The sequence below is a fragment of the Oryzias latipes genome, chromosome 12 (genome assembly GCF_002234675.1).
Source record: "Oryzias latipes chromosome 12, ASM223467v1".
Lineage (NCBI taxonomy): Eukaryota > Metazoa > Chordata > Actinopteri > Beloniformes > Adrianichthyidae > Oryzias > Oryzias latipes.
The window spans coordinates 11,530,829-11,552,770 of NC_019870.2; the positions used below are offsets into that span (position 1 = coordinate 11,530,829).

Sequence of the window (21,942 nt, forward strand, 5' to 3'; positions counted from 1 at the left end):
AACCCCTTAGTGCTTGGATGACATGAGCGCCAAGCGTCGCAGAGACCCAGATCATTCATGTACTGCTTTAGAATACTTGCAGACTGCCATGTACGCTGGTTTGCTGCTGTGCTGAGTCTGTCAAGTTCAGGGTCCAAAACAAGGTTGACGTCTCCTCCTATAATGATTGTGGAGTCAGAGTGAACTGAGAGTGAGGTGAAGAATCTGTGAAAGAAGGAAGAGTCGTCAACATTAGGACCGTATACACTCGCTATACAAAAGTCCTTATTCTGAATGGATATATTAATGATTACAAATCTGCCTTCTGGGTCAGTAACTGTATCCTTATGAGTAAATGTAACATTTTTATTAATCAAAACTGCAACCCCTCTTTGTTTGGACTTGAAACTGGCAGAATACATAGCTGGATACTGGGAACAGCACAGGAGATGACCAGCTGATAAAGATAAATGGGTCTCCTGCAGCAGAGCTATATCTGCTTTAAGATCATTCAGGTGATTTAACACTTTCAATCTCTTTGGCCCAGAACCAAGTCCACGCACATTCCAGCTAACGATGTTAAGACTGTTCATAGCTGTTCTAACCGGGAGAGTGCAAGGCTAAATAGTGCGTGTGCCCGTCCGTGTGCGCGTGCCCGCTGTGCGTACCTGCTACACTGACAAGCGCTGTGCGTTGTGGGTGAACGTGTCTTAGCTGTGAGCTGCATGTTGCGTGCGTCCTGTGTGAGCCTAAGTGAGGTTTTTGCAGTTTATCAACGTGTGTGTGCGGGATCGCGTGTGCATGCTCTTATGCGCGCTAGTATGCGCGCGCGCCCGATCCGTGCATAAATAAATACTCACCGTGGTTGCGTTGACTTTACCTGATTCACATATGAGGACATGGGTAGGGGGGGGGACAAAAGAAAAGAGAGAGGGAAAGAGAAAGAACAAAAAACAAAAACAACGAAACAACAACAGAAACATGAATGTGAGAGAAAGAAAAAACACTTTTCCTGAGAGGTGTGGATTATTGATGATCCGATTATTTCCTATTCAATTAAATAAGTTTGCGGGTTTCTTCTGGGCGGCGCAGATGTCAGTGCACCTCTGAAAGCCTTCAGCACAGCCAGGGTGTTACCTCTGGGTCCCGGAACAGCTTGCCATTCACAAAAAGTTTATCAACGGCAACCACCGCACGGGCTCCAGCAGACAGGTGCTTCCTCCTCAGCGGGAAGAGGATTTTCTGCCGGCGGAGGATCTCGCCTGGAAACTGATCATTCACGCTATAATGTGTGTCTTTCAGCTCTCGCCCTCTGCTTTTTACCTGCATCTTTTGTTTATAATGTTCAAATTTAGCAACAATAGGACGGGGACGCTGATTGTCCGGCCTTTTTCCTCCGAGCCGGTGAACCCTGTGAAAGGAGATCTTCTGGACCTCTTCCTTGGGGAGCTTCAGGTGGACCTCTATGAAGGACTTAACAATGTTCTCCGGGACTTCTCCTGCCTCTTCTGGAATCCCTGCGAACACTAGATTGTCCCTCATGCTCCTCGCCTGAAGATCCAGGAGGGTTTCTTTGATGGATCGGTTTTCCTCAGAGAGACGGGCGGTGTCGTGGCCCAATTAGTTATGTTTAATTGCAAGTGCCAATCAGAAAAAAAGCCAAATAATGATAAATGTCTTAAATGTTCTCATAAGTAAATGAAAATATATATAATGAATGAGTTGTTATCAGAAAGAGAAAAACAAATGATCCTGCCAAAACAAATTTTATGTAAGTTAAATTACCTAATTCTCAACCTTAAAGTTTTTTATACATTTTTTGTTTTTTTGCATGAATCGGTTTATCATTTAAATCCCTACTTTATTACTTGTTTTTTTGAGTGTACTCAGACTTCTGCAAAAAAATGCACAGTAGTTTTGTATCTAAGGAATGAAATGTTGGATTTGAAAGATCTACAGACCCATTCGAGACCTAAATGAAAAATGGTTTTGGGTTAATATAAGGAAGGCGAAGAGAACACTTGAGCTGTTAGTGGAGGGAAGGAGAAAATAAATAAAAAAGCATGCAAATCAAAACAAAACAAAATCTTGATTTTGACTACTTTTTTCTTCTTAAATGTATTAGATTAAATCGTGTTTTATGTTAACTTTAAAACTTTGTTTCTAACAAATCTGAGAAAGAGAAGCCTTGAGTAGCCTTTCATATTATTCCAAAAGCACATAATGAGTTGCTTCACCAGAAGCATCTTGTGTCCTTGTGTAGCATTAATGAGGATTATCTTTGTGTTACACTTTCTTCATAATGTTAAAATAGTTTTTTTTCCACTTGTAAGGTCAGGTGAATAGACAGATCTGTCGATACCTAAACTTCAGTTGAAGGAAAATGTTCTCTGCACTAAAGTCTTAACTGATTATAAGGTGTGCCGTCAATGAAAAGCATAGTTTTGAACTGTAGCCATAGATAAGGTGCACCAATTCAGGCTCATTAAGCGCCAGAAATAAGTCTGTCAGTTTGTCAGACTGTATAAACTGCGTTCACAGTAACTCTAGAACTTGTTTGTAACATGCCACACATTACTGCCCATGTTAGAAGCATTGGCCACGTTAGCGTTCCACAATACCTGTAACTCCCAACATGTTTTGCAACATGTAAGAAACACACTGATACTGCCCAGACAAACGTTACTGTGTCAACGCGAACTCCCAACAATTTTGGTAGCACGTGAAAAAAAACACAGTCCAAAACCGCTACACGTTAGCTGCACTTTGAATTGTAAGGCACACTGTCATTTTTTAGTGTTGAAAATACGGTAATAAGACAGGAAGCAAAGGCAAAAACAATGATCGCCCAAGTACAGTTGGTACTTATTGTCAATCTGTAATATCTTAAATAGTTAATGCTCAACAGTCCTCATCAGTCAGAGATTTATCAAAATGGTAAACATTGAATAGGTTCACCATTTTCCCAAGAACCAAGGAAACGTAGGTCTATGATGACAAAAAGAGAAGGATAAAATGTTCATGTTCTTTCGTCTTAATTATTGAAAAAACAAGGTAGCATAAAGGTTTTAATGTATCATATCTAAAAATAGTCCAAAAAATGTTAAAGACATAGAATACAATGGATCAGTATAAAATGTGCCAGTTAAATCAAAATGTGCTAACAGGTAAAAATAAAACAACTTCACTGCATTAAAACTGCCAAGCGGGGTTGAGTTCTCCTGCAGCACCTTCAGATTCTAAAGTCCTGAGTTGATCTTGAAAGCTTGTCTACACCATCAGCTGGAAACAGATCATTGCTGTGCCTCAAGCAATTGTTGAGCCTCAGACAAAATGTAGATGAATGGAAATGCTGAAAAAAAGGACTATCTGTATCCTATGCTCAGTTTCACTAAAGTTAGTTTAAGATCCCTTTCAGTCTAACTGGGGATAAAATCTTAAAAGAAAACCTACACCTGACTGATGTAAAAAGGTATTTTAGGTTAATTAACTTCCATTTACGAGTATTTTATTATTTATTTTGCTAAAATTGTAAATAAAAGGTCTATATTACCTGTCTAACGTTTCTTTAAGGACATCTGTATGGTCCAAAAGTTCCAAATAATTAATCTTTAAATTTCTTTCCAGTTAACTTTAAAGCAAGCAGAAATATGTTAATATTGTATTTAATGATATAAAAAAAAGCTTAAAAAGCATTATGTATATATCTAAAATAAAATCTGTTTTAACTCACTCAGAATGCTGTAACTGTGTAACAGTCCCTGTATTTAACATTCAAAATCAATTTGTTAGTGTCCTAATTTGCAACCAATAATAAGTTGACATCATATGAATACAATTACAGTGATGAAAGCTAGAGAGCTGCATTTCATATGACCAATTTGAAATATAATTGGATACAGTTGGAATGTATTTTTAAAGATTACAATTGCTCTTGTTTACATTCTTTGCAAAGTACTCAGAGATTACAATTGTTGGTTTTAGGAAATACGTATAGTTGACTTGAATTAAATGGAATCTTTTCTTTCAAATGTCAGAGTAAATTATTCTTATCTGTACCTGTGTCCACATTTTAAATAGGGATTGTTGGAGGGCTTGTTCTTCCTTTAGAGAGTTCAGATCACAAAGCTACAAAGAGATAAAAAAAAAAAAAATTTGTTATCTCCCTGATGCGTTTTTTGCCTTTAAACCATTCCAAACAGATTAGACTCCTGGTGATAAAATGTAAATTTTGCCTTCATACAGGTTAACAGAAGTAGTCAGTTACATGACTTTCATTGTGCTGCAGCATTCATTTTTAGTGTCTATTTGTTCAATTCCCCTTTAGAATCTTTTGATATTAACTACAAAAAGCTTCATAAACATTCATAAAGTATTTTCTATTGTCATGGCTCCAACTGCTCAATCATTTATCTGTCCATCCATCTTTATATTCAGGGTCATGGAGGACTGCTAGAGTCTTCCATCAGTAGATGACAGGGCAGGGGCTCTTTACTGGTCACCTGTCCGTTAAGGTCAGATTGCAACAAAATATAGTCAGTAGACTGATTCACATTCAGACATGACGTTAACCCTTTAATACCTGAGAGTAATGTGTTGCAAATAGGTGTAAAGCAACATCACAATGAGATTTAGCTGAATGCATAAATGTTTAAAGCGTAACTGTATTTCAAAGAGTGTGTGTTATTTAAGAGTCACTAATCACAAAAGGGTTTGGTGAAGGGTTAATTTTGGGTCATCCTAAGATCATAATTGTTGAGACAGCCAACATATTCTCAAAGACCCAAAGCATTGGTAAAAGGACACAATCTCCACACAGAAAAGGTCACAGCCAGGATTTGAGCTGAGAATCATCTCGCTGCGGTGTGACAGCGTTAACCACCACACCACTGTGCGCCCACATTCCTGACGATTGACTAAAGTGCAGAAAGTAATGGCCAACTTTAAACTTAATGGCTTGCTGGAGGTAGCAGTACCAGTAAACAACTGACCTGTGCAGCACAATTTGGAGCCTTGTCTACAAGCAGCATGCTGGCGTTCTGCCAGCTGAGTATCTCCAGCGCTTCAGTGGTACAAGCTTCCCTGCCAGCTATAGCGGACTGAGTTTAGATTTTGCCACAAGACAGAAAACACTCAAGCATGTAAATACATCAGTGAGGATGATGAAATGCTTGTAGTTTTAGTGGCAGAAAAGCCAGCTCCTTTTTTCTAAGATTCTGCTCAGAATCCATAGCTTGCAGTGGTTTGTGGACAGTAAACAGAGCTATGCTTCTACATTTACACTTATTTGATATTTCAAAACCTATATAGTTGTGTATGGCTGGACTAAAATGAATTCTTAACTGACAGAGAAAATCATTTTTTCTTATTGTGGTATGGGCAAGGGAAGTGATTAAAAAAACTGTTTTTCTCTCTTGTTGTTATTATTACAAAACCCCATACAACAAGTTCTAAAACTTGTGTATAAAAATTAAAGTTCTAGTGTACATCGAGGGGCAGGTGAAATCGCAGCTCCCGCTCTTTTTTCCGACATCTGCAAATTCCAGTACAGGAATGTCACAAAAGCACAGAGCTGTTGGTTTGCCTGAAATTGTAATGTCGTGACTTTACCCAAAGTCATAGTAAATGACGCAGAAACCCTTTGCACGTGACATCACACTGCATGCATGAACGCCCTCTCTGGCATTTTGGGAGTCAAATTGTGGGAGTCAAACAGAGAGCGGTGCTGCTGCAGATCTTCCTCATGTCTATGTTTTGTCGTGTCCGCCCGACTGTTTGCCTAACCCTGACTGAGTTCCCTCCGTGTTGTCGCAAGACAAAATGAAGGGCTGCAGGGTCTGCCACAGATCAGAACCAGCATCTGGTGTCTGCTCTTATGGAGCCCTTCAGCACCCACACACAGAGCAGCGAGGCCGTGAGGAAGAGCTTGCACTGTGTGCATCAAAGGACTGGCTTACATATTATTTAGATGGATTCTTACATATTGACAAAATAAAAAAAATGATATTACAACAGTCCAATCAGCATAAATAGCATTATTGCAATATTAATTTATCATCCACATGGTGCAGGTGAGGATAACAGAGAGTGACAGAGAGAAACAAATGGCTAAGGCACATTCAGGCTCTGCAGGAACCTGGCATAGTGCTTCCTCACATTTGTATGTTTTGGGGAAAAATCTGCATTTTTGTCATACAAAAACAGAACAGTACCAATCCATAAATATGTATCCTTTAAGAGGACTAACATATGCAACCATTGGCCTACCTGACACAAAATGTTCACTAAAGAATCTCTTGGTATCTGTAAGCTGCCACCCTTCCCCTTTGACAGTGGTAATCCATGGCTGTTTTCTGTCATCATTGTACAGAAATCAGTTAAATGAGCCCCTTGAATTTGGTGTGGCTTTTTTTTTTTTGTGACAACAGCAACTCCTGTGTACCATGATGAAATTTGGTGGCTGTTTCTTTACACCAAAGTGACACATTTTACCCATCAAATGTGTTCTTGACTCCCAAAATGGCACACACAGGAATCCATACTGATTTAGCGCTATTCTACCTTGTTTAAGGCCTGATTTGGTTTACAGTCACAATTTCCATTCACTTCAATTCATTTCAACTGCATTTTATCTATATAACCCAATATTACAACATAGTTGTCTCAATAGGCTTCATACAGGTTCACCCGTAGAAAAACATATAATCACACATTAATGGCGACTTTGCTGCCATGCAATGCACTAATCTGTAACCACCAGGAGTTGAACGTGTGATTTTCAGATCAGAGTTGCAGCTCATGTGTAGACACATACTCATAGACTGTTGTGGCTCTCAGGTAGAACATCTTGTAGTTGTAGATATGGTGGTTTGATTCCCAGTTAACCCAGTGTAGTCTAAAGGACTATGTAAAACAAATAAAAAAATACATGGGTTGAAGCAGTTTGAAAGTGCTTTGAAAACCAGAAAGGTAGGAACATGCTACTAAAGTATGGATCTTTAAAATTAATTGGATCTTCTGGGCATGAATCTTTTTTTTGTTTCCCATAAAGTTTTTCTGTCTGCTCAGTCCTCATATGCAAATCGACTTGATTCTCCTACTGCAGCAGCACTAAACAAACTCTGCCTATATTTAGTATAGCGGATCACAGACTTGCTTCCTGACTGTTTGACAACTACAGTGGTATATGTCTGGTGTGACTAGAATGAGTCCTATTCACAGCAGCCTAATGGTATGCCCTGCAACTGCACCCTGACCATGTGCTGTTTGTCTGGGCTTAAATAGCATGCACACTGGGCACAGGTGAGGTGAGTAGCATAAGCAAAAGTAAATAGAGGTAATTGTGACCCATGTTAATTTCCTGAAAAATGAAAATATAAATAAAAACGGAAGTTTTTCATTAGAGAAAATGATCTTGGTTGTCAATATAAACCACCACTTTTGATCTTCAGAAAATTACCTGTGGCTGAATTCATAATCGCAGACCTATTGAATGAACAGTTCCATTTCTGAAAAGCACCCAGTTGACCTAAAGTTGTACTAAAGAACAAAAAACACTCCATGTAGGTGACATACCCCATAGCCACCTGGTGTAATGGGCCATAAAGTGTTCCAGCTTCACTTACTGGTAAAAATTATCTTTCAATTTAATTAATTCAGTTTGGAGAGCCATGCCCTAGAGAACAGACCGTGAAAGAATACTTTTTTTTCCCTACTTTTTAAAAGGTAGCATGGCATTTGGGTGATGCATTTCTTACAAATTAGCTAGCCAGTCTGATTGATGTTGATGACTTATACTCAGCTTGCAAGGATAAATAACTGTCTACTGCTGTGTTTTATCCTTCTCACTGTTCCATAGGAGAATGCAGCTGTCATGAGGGTTATTCCCCGGATCCTGTCCATAAACACCTCTGTGTTCGGAGCGACTGGGGTCGGAACGAAGGGTAAATCCTATCTACTCGTAACTGGAAAGTCACTTCCACTTCCACAGTCTTACATACGATTTTTAAAGTCCCTAAGCTCAACCATGCCGGTTCTCTCTAGTGAGTCAACATAAAATACAGAGGAAATGTTTCCAGCCACGGATTTGAACAAACCTCTATAGTCTGCGTGTTAAAGACATCTGATGGATTTGACACAAAATGCAGCAGACTCAGTAGCGATTCATCATTCTGGCCACACATTGCCTAAAGGAATCATAAATATGGGCAGTTTGTGGGTATTAGGTTAAAACTTGGAGTCTTTCAAGTATTTTTTTTCTTCTGCAAATAAGATCTGGTGAGAAAAAAAGTAAAACTTATGAAGAAAAAATAAAAAGAGAATAATCATTGGAAAGTGCCTGAAATGGGGGTCCAATTTTAAAATTTGGCCTAACTTGACAGTTACTCATCTACCGTAGTTAGAATACTTGGGATAAACTAAAAAAAACACTTTATGTCTTTTATGACTTTTCAAATTTCCATTGAGTGTTTTTAGGAGTATTGGTGGAAATATTATAATATAATATTCCATTTACATTTTTTTATTTAAATTCACATTATTTATATCATCACATGCAAGTATTTAAGCTGCATGACCTCTTAATAGCACCAGGATAATTTAATATAGTCTACGGTATTTGGGTATGTTTGCAAATACCTTTACAGTAAAGTACCCTTTTTTCAGTGTTAATAATTTTGTTTTGTCTTTGTTCTTTTTTCTTTCATATGGAAAGTCCTTGGCCATATGCTAACTTAGAAAAAGGATATGACCTAGTTACAGGACAGCAGGCCCCAGAGAGGATCTTCAGGTGAGATTTCAACCTTAGTTGCATCCCTTGAGCGCATGACAAGCTGCCTGTGCTTCTGCTGGCCCGCCATGGCCGTGTTCTTGGCATGAATTCACATGTGTGTGCTGTCTGTGTGATAGAGAAAGGGGATAAAGTCTGTGGCATATGCATGTAAACACATTTGCACACAATGACAGTCTTAATGCTGGATGGGAGTCTCACCGGTGGGGTTTCTGTGTGTGCAGAGCAGCCCAAGGAACACTCCTGGGCGAACTTCTTTAAAAGGCTTTTACTGCTATTTCTGCTGCACTTCTGAGTCTTGATGGGGTCACTGTGCTTGACATTTTTGAGGAAGATCAAAGCTCAAAGGATGCCTCTTGTGTCACCATCTGTTCTATTAAGCAAGACACCATACTATATATATATATATATATATATATATATATATATATATATATATATATACACACATGTACAAAAACAGAACTAGCTACTTTTTGAGATTCTTCCCCCTCTACTATTCAGACAGAGTATTTTATCACTGTTATCTCTTGCACTGACCTCGCAGACATAGCTTTTCAGTGACAACGCAGAGAGAAAGATGCAGTGAACTCCAGATATTTGCCCGGTCCAGTATCACATTTTATCTCCCAGTCTTTTTAAAGTGCTGCCGTGTGTGGGAGAGCACAGACACAAAGATTAAAAGCACCCAAACCTACTAGGATGACGCATTGTCCGAACTCAGAAGTTTATGTTCAAAGAAAAAAAAAAAAAAAAAATGGAATGACCTGTGATTCCACCTGCAGCTGCCAAGCACAACTCCAGGCTTCAATACACCGATAAAGATTATCAATGCAAAGAGCAGAGACGCAGCAAACTAAAGGACATTGCAATTGGGGTTAAGTTGATAGTTGTTGCGTCTGCTCTAGGGATAGGGAAAGACGAAAAGATTGAATTATTAGATCAGATCCAGCTGAAAGGAGTTAGTCCTTAAGGTCAGTGCAAAGAGGATCTAAATTATTTGGAATTATTTTGTCAGGTTTTTAGAGAAGGAAAGAAAATCCAAACAAACATGTGGGGTTTTTTTGTTTTTTGTTTTTTCTTAGAAGCTGCTACCTGTGTCAAAATTGGCATCTGGGGATGTAAAGAACACATCCAAGAGATTTCAGTCAAATACAATAGAAGCTGTCAGACACTAAGCAGAGGTCAAACAAAGGTTACAATTATGTGTTTAGTTTGAGCAGGTGGACCATGTGCGGCAGCTGAAAGCGCAGGTGGTAGCTCTAGACTTTCATACATTGCCAAATGTCATTTTGCTACTCTTTATCCTGTTTCTTGTCAAACTGCTGTCAAATAAAGACCACTGGTGCACAGAAAATATATAGCCAGAAACATTTTCATGGAAAAATGATCTGTAAAAAAGTAATTCACGAAATGACAACACTGTCGTGGGCAAGTTTTGTATTATTACTGTTATGTTACAGGTGCTGTGTATTCACATAATTATATGTTAGGGATAATTGGTGTAAAACCCAAAAATATATTTTAATACATATTCTGGATTTGAAGTATTTGAGGAACTATGGGAGTTTTTATGTTTTTTTTTATCTCAACTTTATAAGATTCATTCTGTGTTTGGTTTGCCAGTGGTTATTAACACGTCACTGAAAATGCAGCCTGCTCCCTTTAATATGCCTCAAAAGCCATTTTGTGTTCACTGCATGTAAATATTATTAAAATCGGTAGTACTACAAGATCAGCATGTAAAGTTTATTTTATTGTTTATGTCGTTATCATCATTATACACATCTAGGCCAATTTGTTTCTCTATTCTAAAACAGAATTGTTTGAATGAACATTTATCCACTTTTGTGCCACTAAATCCGCATGATCGGACAAAGGGTTTGTGCAACATTCAATCTAATTTAATTCTAGTTCCTATTAAGATCTGTCAAGCTAAATTCCCCTTTTTTAAGCATTATCTGTATAAATATTACAAAGCAAAAAAGAATCTTAAGAAAGTAAAATGATACCCTTGTTTTGAAAAAAACAGTTTTTGTTTGTCTTGCAAGATAAATTATCTCATAAAGAAAGTTTTTCAATGGCAAAATACTGTGAGTTTAAGAAAACATGTTTTAGTAATTAGAATTATTTTCTTAAAATAATTTTTCTTTTTTACCCCAAATGGTAGATTTTTGCTTATTAATTGAAAATCTCCCAATGGAGTAAGAGTTTTAGACTTATTTCCAAGGGTCCTGTTTTTGCAGTGTACAACTTTTGGGACAAAAACTTTTATTTAACAATCACAGAAAAACAGCACAGCTTCATCGAATGGTTAATCCTCCAACTAAACAAGCCGGACGATTGCATAATAAAGAAGAGCTATATTGGAAGGTCATCTAAATTAAGATCATGTGGGAGGAAACTTCATATCCTGGACATAAATATGCATCATACAAGTCTAATATGTTTTTACAAAAAAAAAAAAAAAAAAAAACAGAACAAATGCAGTATTATTATAGCACCATACATAATTAGAGCATTCATAGAGAAGTGTTCTCATAATAACTGGCCCTGTTGAAAACAGAAAGGAACTGAGAAGAGAAAATGACAAAAATGTTTTGTTGCTTTCAATTTGGAATTATCACATGTTCCAGTTACAAGTGTCAATTTTAGCCAGTAGAACTGAGAAGCAACCAATCCAAAAATTAAAAAATAAATAAAAGAACAAAATGTTTCCAAGTAGTTCATAACAATTACATACTCCTGTTGAATGTGATTCACAGCAACAGTGCACATCCAGATGTCTAATAGTACAGTACAGATGACATATAGTATGTTTTCAGGTATAAATACAACCAAAATGTATTAATACAACAAGTCTGCCACTGACATTTATGTCTTGTTGTCATGCCAACGTAGATCATTCTACAGTCTGGGTCAAGGATTATGGCTGCCAGTCAGCAAAAGCTTTGTGGTGCCACCAGCGGAGCTGTCAATCAACCCTATTGCCAGCTGTAAGACAGATGTGTTGGTTACTGAAGATCCAGCAGAGGTCAGGTCAGTAGATCTATGTTTTTACATGCATTTCTCATTTTCACAGCTCAACGTCTCACTGTAATTAACCTTGTTTGATTTTATGAAAAAAAAAAAAAAAAAAAATCAAAGGTATGTATTTAGGGTTTGCAATTGCAGAGGAAATAACCGGGTAATCTGATCTGAGGGAAGACGGTAGATAACACTACATTTTTTTTATATATATCTTCAAAAGATTAGCCAACTGATGCTGCATCGGCTCAAGCAGCTAAATATTAAAGTCATAAAAATAAAAAATAATTTGTATCTAGAATCCAGCACATATTGCATTGCAAATTCATTTTGGATCCAAGACACCTTTAGTTTTTTTTTTTAAAACTCCTAATTCAACATATTTTCTTTTTGGTTTTTAGCACTTGACACAGGCTAATATTTTTTTTGTTGACCTGTTTTGGTTCAAATTCTACTAAATCAGGACATTTGAGAGGATGAAGTTAACCATTTAGTGCTTTTGCAAAGTGTATTAGAGTAAATGTGTACCTTAGCCCTCTCAAATATTTTAGAAATGAATAACACTTAATTATCCTCAGAGCGCTGTGTAATACACCAAGAAACATAATGTTTAAAGCTAAGAAATCACATAAAAAAAGAAACTTTCACCATTAAAGACATGGTTGATTCATTTGAGGCACAACCATTGGTTCTAGTTATCACTAAACTCACCCAGGCTGTTCTTAAAATGTAGATTAAAACTCTCAATAAATGACAGTCGCCAAAAATTAAAATAAATAATATTACTGAATCATAATAATCTATAAATTAAGCCCCTATGTTGTGTTTTTTTGTTTTTTTTGTTTCTTTCACAGTGAGAAAAAAACAGTCCCAGTTCTTGCAAGTGGACACAAAAGTACCGTCCCTCATTGCCTTATTAAAAGTGAAAGTTTTTTTGGCTGCAACATACAACCATCCACCTTTGTCTGGAACCCTGCATTCCCTTGCTACCAGAGGGACAATTGTGACAAGTCATGTGTTTCATGAAACGTGTCCAATGGTCTCCAATTGCCCAAATTACCCACATTTATAGCTGAGTGTGAAAAGGTATGGGTAATGATATATAATAGAGCTATGCATGTCAATTAAATGTCTCATAAAGGCTTTACAAATGCTATAAGTGGCATATTACACTTAAACGGCATTAATAACTGTCCAATAAAGGCTTATAAACACATAAATAATGCTCGTTAATCTCTTACTATTATATTAATGAATCCTATTACAAAGCGCTTCCAAAATACTTTTGCTGGTATAAACCACATTGTTTATGAGCAGACTCATCTGTTTGGTTCATACATCTAACCTGTGCTACATATTCCAGTTTAGATGAGGTTAGATTGGTTTGAGAACCATTGAGAAGTTAAAAAAAAAACAACCTCTCACCTCCTCACTGTTGCAGTGCGCTGCTCAAGACATGGCTCTTCAAATAGCAATTGCTGAGCGGAATGCAATTCTGTAGCACCTTTCTTGTCTGGTTGATCACTCCAAGTATTCTTGAAGGGATCACTGAGAGTGAAGTGTTGGTCAACCCCCCCCAACCACCACCACCACCACACACAAACGCACATATACAATGCACGCACACACACACTTAAGCATAATGGAACTCCCTCTGCAGCTATAGAGCTAAAGCAAGAGCATTCTCTATGCATTTACAAATACAAAAACATAAAATTCAAACAATATAGAAATAGAGTTACTCTGACACATGCATAAAGCACACAAATGTATATGTGTATAAAACATAGACATGAAGTTTTGGACAAATATATATTTTTTAAGCAACGCTTGAAATGAAAAAAAATCCTATTGTTTATGTATTTGTTACTTCAATTCTGAAAATCTCATTACTCACTTTATGGGTTGCATTACTACAGGGGTATTGTACAATGCCTTTTTCAGATCCTAAATGTAAATCTGTAAAAATAGTAAATCTGTTCTGCAGATTAAGAGGGTATGGTGTTTTTTATCAAGGAGAAAAACTTCCAAAGTCCACACAAATTTTGTTGTTCTTTCCTTTTTCTGAACTTAATCTTCAATTTCCATTCTATCTATATTTAAGTAGGCACCATAAAAGCTAGGCCATGTAATAATTAAATTTAATGTAAGTTGTATAAAAATGTATATTGCTGTGTTCATTTCTTCCTTTTCGTGTAGAAGAATGAATGAGCCTTTGTGCATTTATCCAAGTAAAAAAAAAAAAAAAATTGAATCTCATTTTACTGCCAACAAATTTAAATAATTGCTGCAATCTTTTTCACTATATGTCAAGCAAAGTGCATATAAAGCCTTTATATTCCGCCAACTATGTTATCATTTCAGCATCCCAAATGTTTCTATAATACATGTACACCGTGTACTAAAAGTAGGACAGGCAGCTCTGCACTCAACATGGATTTAACTATTGAAGATACAGCTGTTCAGAAGGTGCTTAATTTACTTGATTGATTTTCACCACTGAAATCTCTCAGGGTTCTTTGATGTCAAATACTCAATAAATTAAATATGGCCTACAAAATACCCCTAAATTGCTATAATCAATGGGTTTAAATGTGCCCTGTAAATTGCAGAGGTAGATTTCTTATGTTACAACATTGATTCAAACTTCTCCCAGGTTTTGAAAAGTTCTCTTAAGAAGCACAAGAATCCCAATGTAAATGTAGTCATGCACACTTCTCTCATATTTCAAAAAGGGATTAGAGTACATCTATGCTCAATTGATCAATTTCTTTCTCAATTATACTAAAATACTAAAATGAACTAACAAACTGACTAAGCTATACTGGCATCCCTGCCCTTAGACCCCCCTTCGCGGTAAGGAAAAACTCCCAAAAAAAACGGATTCCGGAAAAAACGAAGAAACCTCAGGGGTGCCCACATGAAGGAGGGATCCTCCCCCAGGACGGACAGGCGATTTACCAGAAATCTTAGAGAAGAATTAACTTATCTAAATCTACAACTACATATATAAAGTCCAGCAGACGAGCTTCATCCAGCCGTGGTTGTGGGGACAGTCAAAGGCGCGAGTCGAGCCGGAGACAGGAACCACAGCCAGGTGTAGGAGCAGGAGCAGAGGCGAGGTACTCGGTCAGGTACAGAACAGAGACGAGCTAGAGATGAGCCAGAGGCAGGATCCACAGCCAGGTGTAGGAGCAGGAGCAAAGGCGAGGTAAACGGTCAGGAACTGGAGCACGGATGAGCCAACTGGAGTCTGGAAGCACTCCCACTCCCCAGGAGGGGAGAGGAAAAGAGGGACAATACATGAATCGCACTGCACCAAACAGAGGCATGGAGAACTAAATGATAAATTATGATCAAGAATAGAGGAGAGGAAGGGTAGAAGTAAAAAAAGGAAAGAGGACAGAACCCCAGTGCACCATAGTTAGCCCAGCTTCAACTTCTAGCAGCCTTTTAAAAGAAATAGTTATTATTAAGTTTAATTTAAACAAATTAACATTAAGTTAAATAATCTCTGAATACTAACTAGTCTGACAATAAGCCTGTCCAAAGAGGAATGTTTTCAGTCTAGCTTTGAATGTAGAAACTGAGTCGGCCTCTCTTACATGAGCTGGGAGTTTATTCCATAAGACAGGGGCTTGGTGACTAAACGCTCTACCTCCAACCGTACTTTTACTAATTCTAGGAACCACAAGCAGTCCTGCATTTTGCGAGCGAAGTGTTCTCATTGGATGGTAAGGGACTATGAGGTCCTTAATATAGGACGGGGCCATTCCATGTAAGGCCTTATAGGTTAACAGGAAGATCTTGAACTTGATTCTGGAATCAACTGGGAGCCAATGGAGCGAAACTAACACAGGAGTGATGTGATCTCTTCTGCTAGTTCCAGCTAACAATCTAGCTGCTGCGTTCTGAACAAGCTGGAGACTTCTTAAGGAACTCTTAGGACACGCTGCTAACAAGGAGTTACAGTAATCCAGCCTCGACGTAACAAATGCATGGATGAGTTTTTCAGCATCACTCTTAGAAAGTATATTTCTGATCTTAGCAATATTCCGCAGGTGAAAAAAGGCAGTTCTGCACGCCTGAGATATGTGAGCCTTAAATGATAAATCCTGGTCAAGTAAAACCCCAAGGTTTCTAACTGTGGAATTGGGGGCTATACTTATGCCATCCAGGGAGACTATCTGATCAGACAGAGCATCTCTGAGGATTTTAGGACAAAGTATAATGACCTCAGTTTTTTCTGGGTTCAAGAGGAGGTAATTAATTGTCATCCAGGTCTTGATGTCTCTGATGCAGGCGTTCAGTTTCTCTATCTGGTCATTCTGGTCAGGCTTCATGGATAAATACAACTGCGTATCGTCGGCATAACAATGAAAATTATTGCTGTGTTTCCTGATTATGTTTCCTAGGGGTAGCATATAAAGCGTAAACAGGATCGGTCCCAAGACTGAGCCCTGTGGGACTCCATAGTTGACTCGAGTGCACTGAGAGGAATGGCCATTTACATTAACGAACTGATACCTATCAGACAGATAGGATTTAAACCACTGGAGAGCAGATCCTCTGATCCCTATGTCCTGCTCTAATCTATGGAGTAAAATACCGTGGTCGATAGTGTCAAAGGCTGCACTGAGGTCCAACAGGACCAGAATAGAAAGTAGTCCCTTTTCTGAGGCCAATAACAAGTCATTAGAGACTCTAACTAGTGCAGTTTCCGTACTGTGGTGAGGTCTAAACCCCGACTGAAAGTCTTCAAAGTGGCTGTTGTCCTGTAGGTGGCAGTAAAGCTGCTTAACTACAACTCTTTCTAGGATTTTAGAAATAAAGGGCAGGTTTGATATCGGTCTATAGTTGGCCAAGATGCTAGGATCCAAACTGGGCTTTTTCAGAAGAGGTTTAACAACTGCATATTTAAAAGACTGTGGCACGTAACCCGTTTCCAGAGAGGCATTTATCATTGTTAATATGGGATCATTAATTAGGGGAAAAGTTTCTTTAAAAAGTCTAGTGGGAATTGGGTCTAACAGACACGTTGAGGATTTGGAGGACGTAATAATTGATGTTATTTCCGCTTGATCCACAGCAGTGAAGCAGTCCAATGTTACAGAGGTTTCTATGGATGACTCCATTTCTACCGCTTCAGCCTGTTCTGGGCTGATAGTAGGAATAACTTGATTTAACTTATGTCTAATATTTGAGATTTTACTGTTGAAAAATGTAAGAAAATCATCAGAGCTGAGAGAAACAGGAACATGTGGTTCTACTGAGCTCTGACTGCGAGTTAATTTAGCTATAGTGCTAAAAAGAAATCTTGGATTATTTCCATTCTCTGATATTAAGGTTGAATAGTACTGGCTTCTAGCTCTACGCAGAGCTTTTTTATAATTTAATAGGCTATGTTTCCAGATATCCAGAGACTGCTCTGAACCGGAGCGGCGCCATTCTCTTTCCAACTTACGGGTTTCTTGTTTAAGAGAATGAGTTTCAGCGTTAAACCACGGTGCTACTCGGTTTTGTCTGACGAACTTAGGTTTCAAGGGGGCAACAACATCGAGTGTACTCCTGAGGGCTTGTAAGGCATCATTAACAAAGTGGTCATTTATACTAGGACTGATACTATGGGAGCTGGTCTCAGAGTATTTTCTCAGAATATCACTAAGTACTGGCTGAACTGTGTGTTTAAACTCAGACACAGAACGGTCAGTTAAGGTTCTTCTAAGCTGTTTCTTATTCACTGGTGCAGAAGGATGTTCCAGTGTAAGCTGGAAGGTAATCATAAAGTGATCAGAAATGATGGGGTTAAGAGGAAGGACACTCAGCTGGCTGATCTCTATACCATGGGTTAGAACAGGGGTCGGGAACCTTTTTGGCCAAGAGAGCCATAAATGCCACATATTTTGAAATGTAATTTCGAAAGAGCCATACAATAATGTAGTGTCCCTTCCCCACACTGAGGCACGGAGACTTAACCTCTTTTAAAGTTCTTTATTCCGATTACTGCAGACCGCAACAAACGCCCTTCAATTAATTCAGCAACTCCTGAATCTCTCCCGCCGACACGAGAGCGCTTCTCCCAACTTTATATTCCCCTGCTCCCGCTGCAGCCCTCCCATTTCCCTTATTCGGCCCATAGCTGAACCCCATTGGTCCAAACTACCTAACAACAGGCTGAGCGACAGAACTGAGGGCCAATCAGATCACTGCTTGACGCGTTCAATGAACTCCAGAACTTTTAACGCGACCCAACAGCCATCCAACTCAGTCCGCGACAATTTGTTTAAAACTAAATATACAAATGAATGTGTGCATTTGATTTAATTTCAACATTTTTAAAGTACAATAAGTCTGTGGATTCTTTTTAATAACATTGTTATTCTGTTGCTAATAAATGATGAGTATTTCTCGTGGTAGTTTTGCTGATGGTCTAGTCTGGTTGATACGTGGTGAGTTTCTGCTTCGTTCAGGCGTTGAGACTTTAAACGTGATCTTAGGTCTGAATGTTCTGTAGATGTGACAAAGACTGCTCACATGCAGACGGGGAGCCAAACACACACTCACACGCTGCAGTGAGTGACGGGAAGCGGGTTTTACGTTTTTACAATCCCTGCGCGATTCACCTGCTGCCTGTCCCCACAACACCTCACCCCCACCCTCTGCTTTCTCCCTCTAACATCCCGTCCCCGCATCTGCGCGCTCTTTCTCAGAGACGGGAGCGCGTAGTTTTGGGCACGGTAATTCACAGGTTTCCAGCTGGTACAAACTCTGTGAAATAATAGATAATAGTAACTGATAGCGCTGGCGCAGATTTCTCTCTCTAAGCACTGCTACTACTGCGCGCCTCTGACATCGCATCGCGCCCGAGAAGGACTGGTCTAATGAAAAAAAAAAACTATAATTAAAGATTTGTCTGCGAGCCACATGTGACCATCAAAAGAGCCATATATGGCTCGCGAGCCATAGGTTCCCGACCCCTGGGTTAGAACAAGGTCCAGGGTGTGCTTATGACAGTGAGTGGGTTCATTCACACTTTGGGTGAAACCAACATCATCTAGTAAAGCTGCAAAAGCCTTTCCTAGGCAGTCACTGGGGTCATCAACATGAATATTAAAATCCCCTAATATTATAGTTTGATCAGAATCTAAGACAATGGTCGATAGGAAGTCAGAAAACTCAGTTAAAAACTCTGAATATGGGCCGGGGGGGCGATAAATAATTATGAGTAAAACAGGTTTTGGAGTTTTCCTGTTTGGGTGACTTAAAGACAATATGATGTTTTCAAATGAATTATAAGCATTTTTAACTTTACGGCTGAGAAGTAAGCTAGACTGTGATATTACTGCCAAACCACCTCCTTTCCCTGAAATCCTGGATTTCTGATAGTTAGCATAAGTGGGGGGGGGTTGCTTCATTCAATCTAACATAGTCATCCTGATGGAGCCAAGTTTCTGTTAAGGCTAAAAGACTAAGGTTTTTATCAGTAATTAACTCGTTGACTAAGAGGGACTTGGAGGAAATGGATCTAATGTTTAATAAACCACATTTAATTACATCATAATTCTGCTTGTGAGAACTGCTGTCTGTCACTTTAAGGTTTCTAAGACGCGCTCCTTTCATTTGTCTTTCAGCACATAAGCTAAAGCTCGGACCTGCTTGACTTTCCCTGCAACATTTCCTTTTACATGAAAAAAGGAAATGTTTTAAATTGTTTTTTGACTGAGAGCCAAAAAAAAGACAATGGAAACAGATTGGTTGAAATAATCTAAACCATGTTGTAGCAAACAAAACTTAGTCTGAACGAAAAGGATCTTAATAAATAGGGATCTTAGGAATGCAAAAGAAAAATGATAAATTAGTGATGCAAAAGATGTGCAACAAATAAATCTATAGTCTTTAAAGCTATGTTCACACTGCCCTCGGCAATGCATGTTCAAGCAACCACTTCCAGTGAAAAGTCTATGTAATTGAGCAAAAATGCACGTCTCAGGCTTCCGCTTTCAAAATTCTCACGTTTAGCTATGCAAGTTCTACATACAAAACAGATAAAGTTAAACCAGGTTTAACTTGGACCAATTAGGAGCTTGGATTTGGTAGTGACGTTTGGATGGTGTCCCCTTTAATCCATGAAAATACTGACTGTTTGAACATTGATCATAAAAAATAAATTAATAGTTGTGGTTTTTGCCCGGCCGTAATTATAAGACACCATTATTTACAGTACAGACCACAAGTTTGGACACACCTTGTCATTCAAATGAACGGGAAGGTGTGTCCAAACTTTTGGTCTGTACTGTACATTATAATGGTGTTCTGATGTGGTGTCATATTATACGGATGACACCACTGCTCTATTCCTATATCATAATAGAGCTGTGAAAGAAAAAGCCTGGCCCAAGATTTGCGAGATTTTCACTGTTATGACATTTCGCACCAACTGTAGGTGGCAGACATGCGCTAGTAAACAGGAGAAGGAGAAGAAGAAGAAGACACCTCTCCCTGATCGTCCAGTTTGAATATTATATGCTGAAAAAGTGTTTAAAACTGCACTTTTATTTCGTTCATGAACGCGCATCACATGCTGGGTGTGGACAAAGCATAAAGCTCTGGGACAATGACGTCTTGCGTGCTGGTGGGATAAATTTGGATCGTAGATTAATAAATCCCAAAGCCTAGAAACTGAGGGTGGTTGAGATCCAGTTCATGACAAAACTTCGTTCCAGGTGGAGAACGGAGTGGAGGAGGGCCGGCAAACCGTCTGAAATGCATTGACATAAACGTCCAAGAGTTTAAATACGGAAATATGATTGTGATTGGCTGAGAAGAAAAGGTGGGAAATTAATGAGTAGTGTGTAGAGCGACGTGACATCTCAGGTAGATCCTCTTTATGGAAACTGCACCAAAGCTTCACTAGAAAAAAACAGCATCAGATACAGGTAATCTATCAAATTAACTCGGCACAGAAAACAACACAGATTTAGGGCCTGGGAACCTGGCACAGTCACTGAATCCCAAGCTGTAGGCGCTTTGAGGTAAAGACCAAATCTAGACGCAATTTCATGACTTTATGTTGAGGCTTTCTCATACATAAAAGTGTGGAAACTGCTTTAATTGACCGAGGAACTACTAGAAGACTTGTTGCACTGGAGAGTCAGTCAGAAAGGGTTCACGCAAATGTATTCAATCAACTCATTCAAGTAGGCTCACATTGTGCCAATCCCAAAACAAAAGCAGCATCTTTCCCTATCTCGCCTCCACATTCACAAATGCTGGAGGAAATGAGAGGAAGGATGGCAGCCTAGAAGAATCTAATTATTGCTGCTCATTTCAGTCGAACAGTAAAAACTAACGGTGGCCATGTGGCATTTCAGAAATTACATTAACCCTGTACACTATTTAGGAACATTAATGATAAAAGATCCACACTAAAGAACTGATTAAAAACCTGTTTCATTTAGAATAATGTCCTGAATGGAGCTAATAATCAATCCCCATGACTGTTCGGCACTTCTGTCAGATTGTCATGAATTATGCAGACTGCTCATTATCCAAAGTATTTTATGTGGGACTCAGTCCCCGGGGAGCTGAAGGAGATTTAAGCTGATGCACTCTCCCCGAGTGTTCATCCGAACATTTATGTAGTCAGTTAGTCATGAAATACATCTGGATTTGGGAAGAGGTGAACTGCACTGCAGAAGCGACTTTAAAAAAGACACATTTCCTTTTTCATATTTTTTTTTCCTTTGCCCTTTGGTTTACACTCACCATGAAATGATGATTTTTTTTTTTTTTTAAAGCTAAGGTGGGTGTGAGGACACTCAGTACTATGCTGATTTTCTCTACACATAATTGCCTCCTTAATATTTTTATGGCTGTTTTTTAGTCTCGAAAAATTTAATATCCTGAGAATGAAAAGGATAAAAAAGGCATATTAATCAGTTTAGTATGCAAAATAAAAATTAAATTATTCACCAGTTCATTTTGAAAATGTAGTAATGATTGTCATGCATTATCCCAAAAGTCCATATTATCAATTGCAGCAATGACAAATTTAAATGTCCAAGATTCATAGCAATTTTATAAAAGTCTGTGAAAGTTTCTAAAGCTAAACAGCTGAGATTAGCTGATGTTTGTCTCCTTAAGCAGAT

General features: G+C 38.5%; 1 protein-coding gene across 1 annotated transcript in view; it reads left to right on the forward strand.

Moving 5' to 3' along the window:
• astn2 (astrotactin 2) overlaps window positions 1-21,942 on the forward strand; it is a 326,855-nt gene that overhangs the window by 163,343 nt on the left and 141,570 nt on the right. Inside the window, exons 8-10 of the mRNA XM_023961099.1 lie at window positions 7,838-7,922; window positions 8,693-8,767; window positions 11,669-11,806. Of these exons, the coding sequence (XP_023816867.1) occupies window positions 7,838-7,922; window positions 8,693-8,767; window positions 11,669-11,806 (298 nt within the window). The remainder of the gene's footprint in view (window positions 1-7,837; window positions 7,923-8,692; window positions 8,768-11,668; window positions 11,807-21,942) is intronic.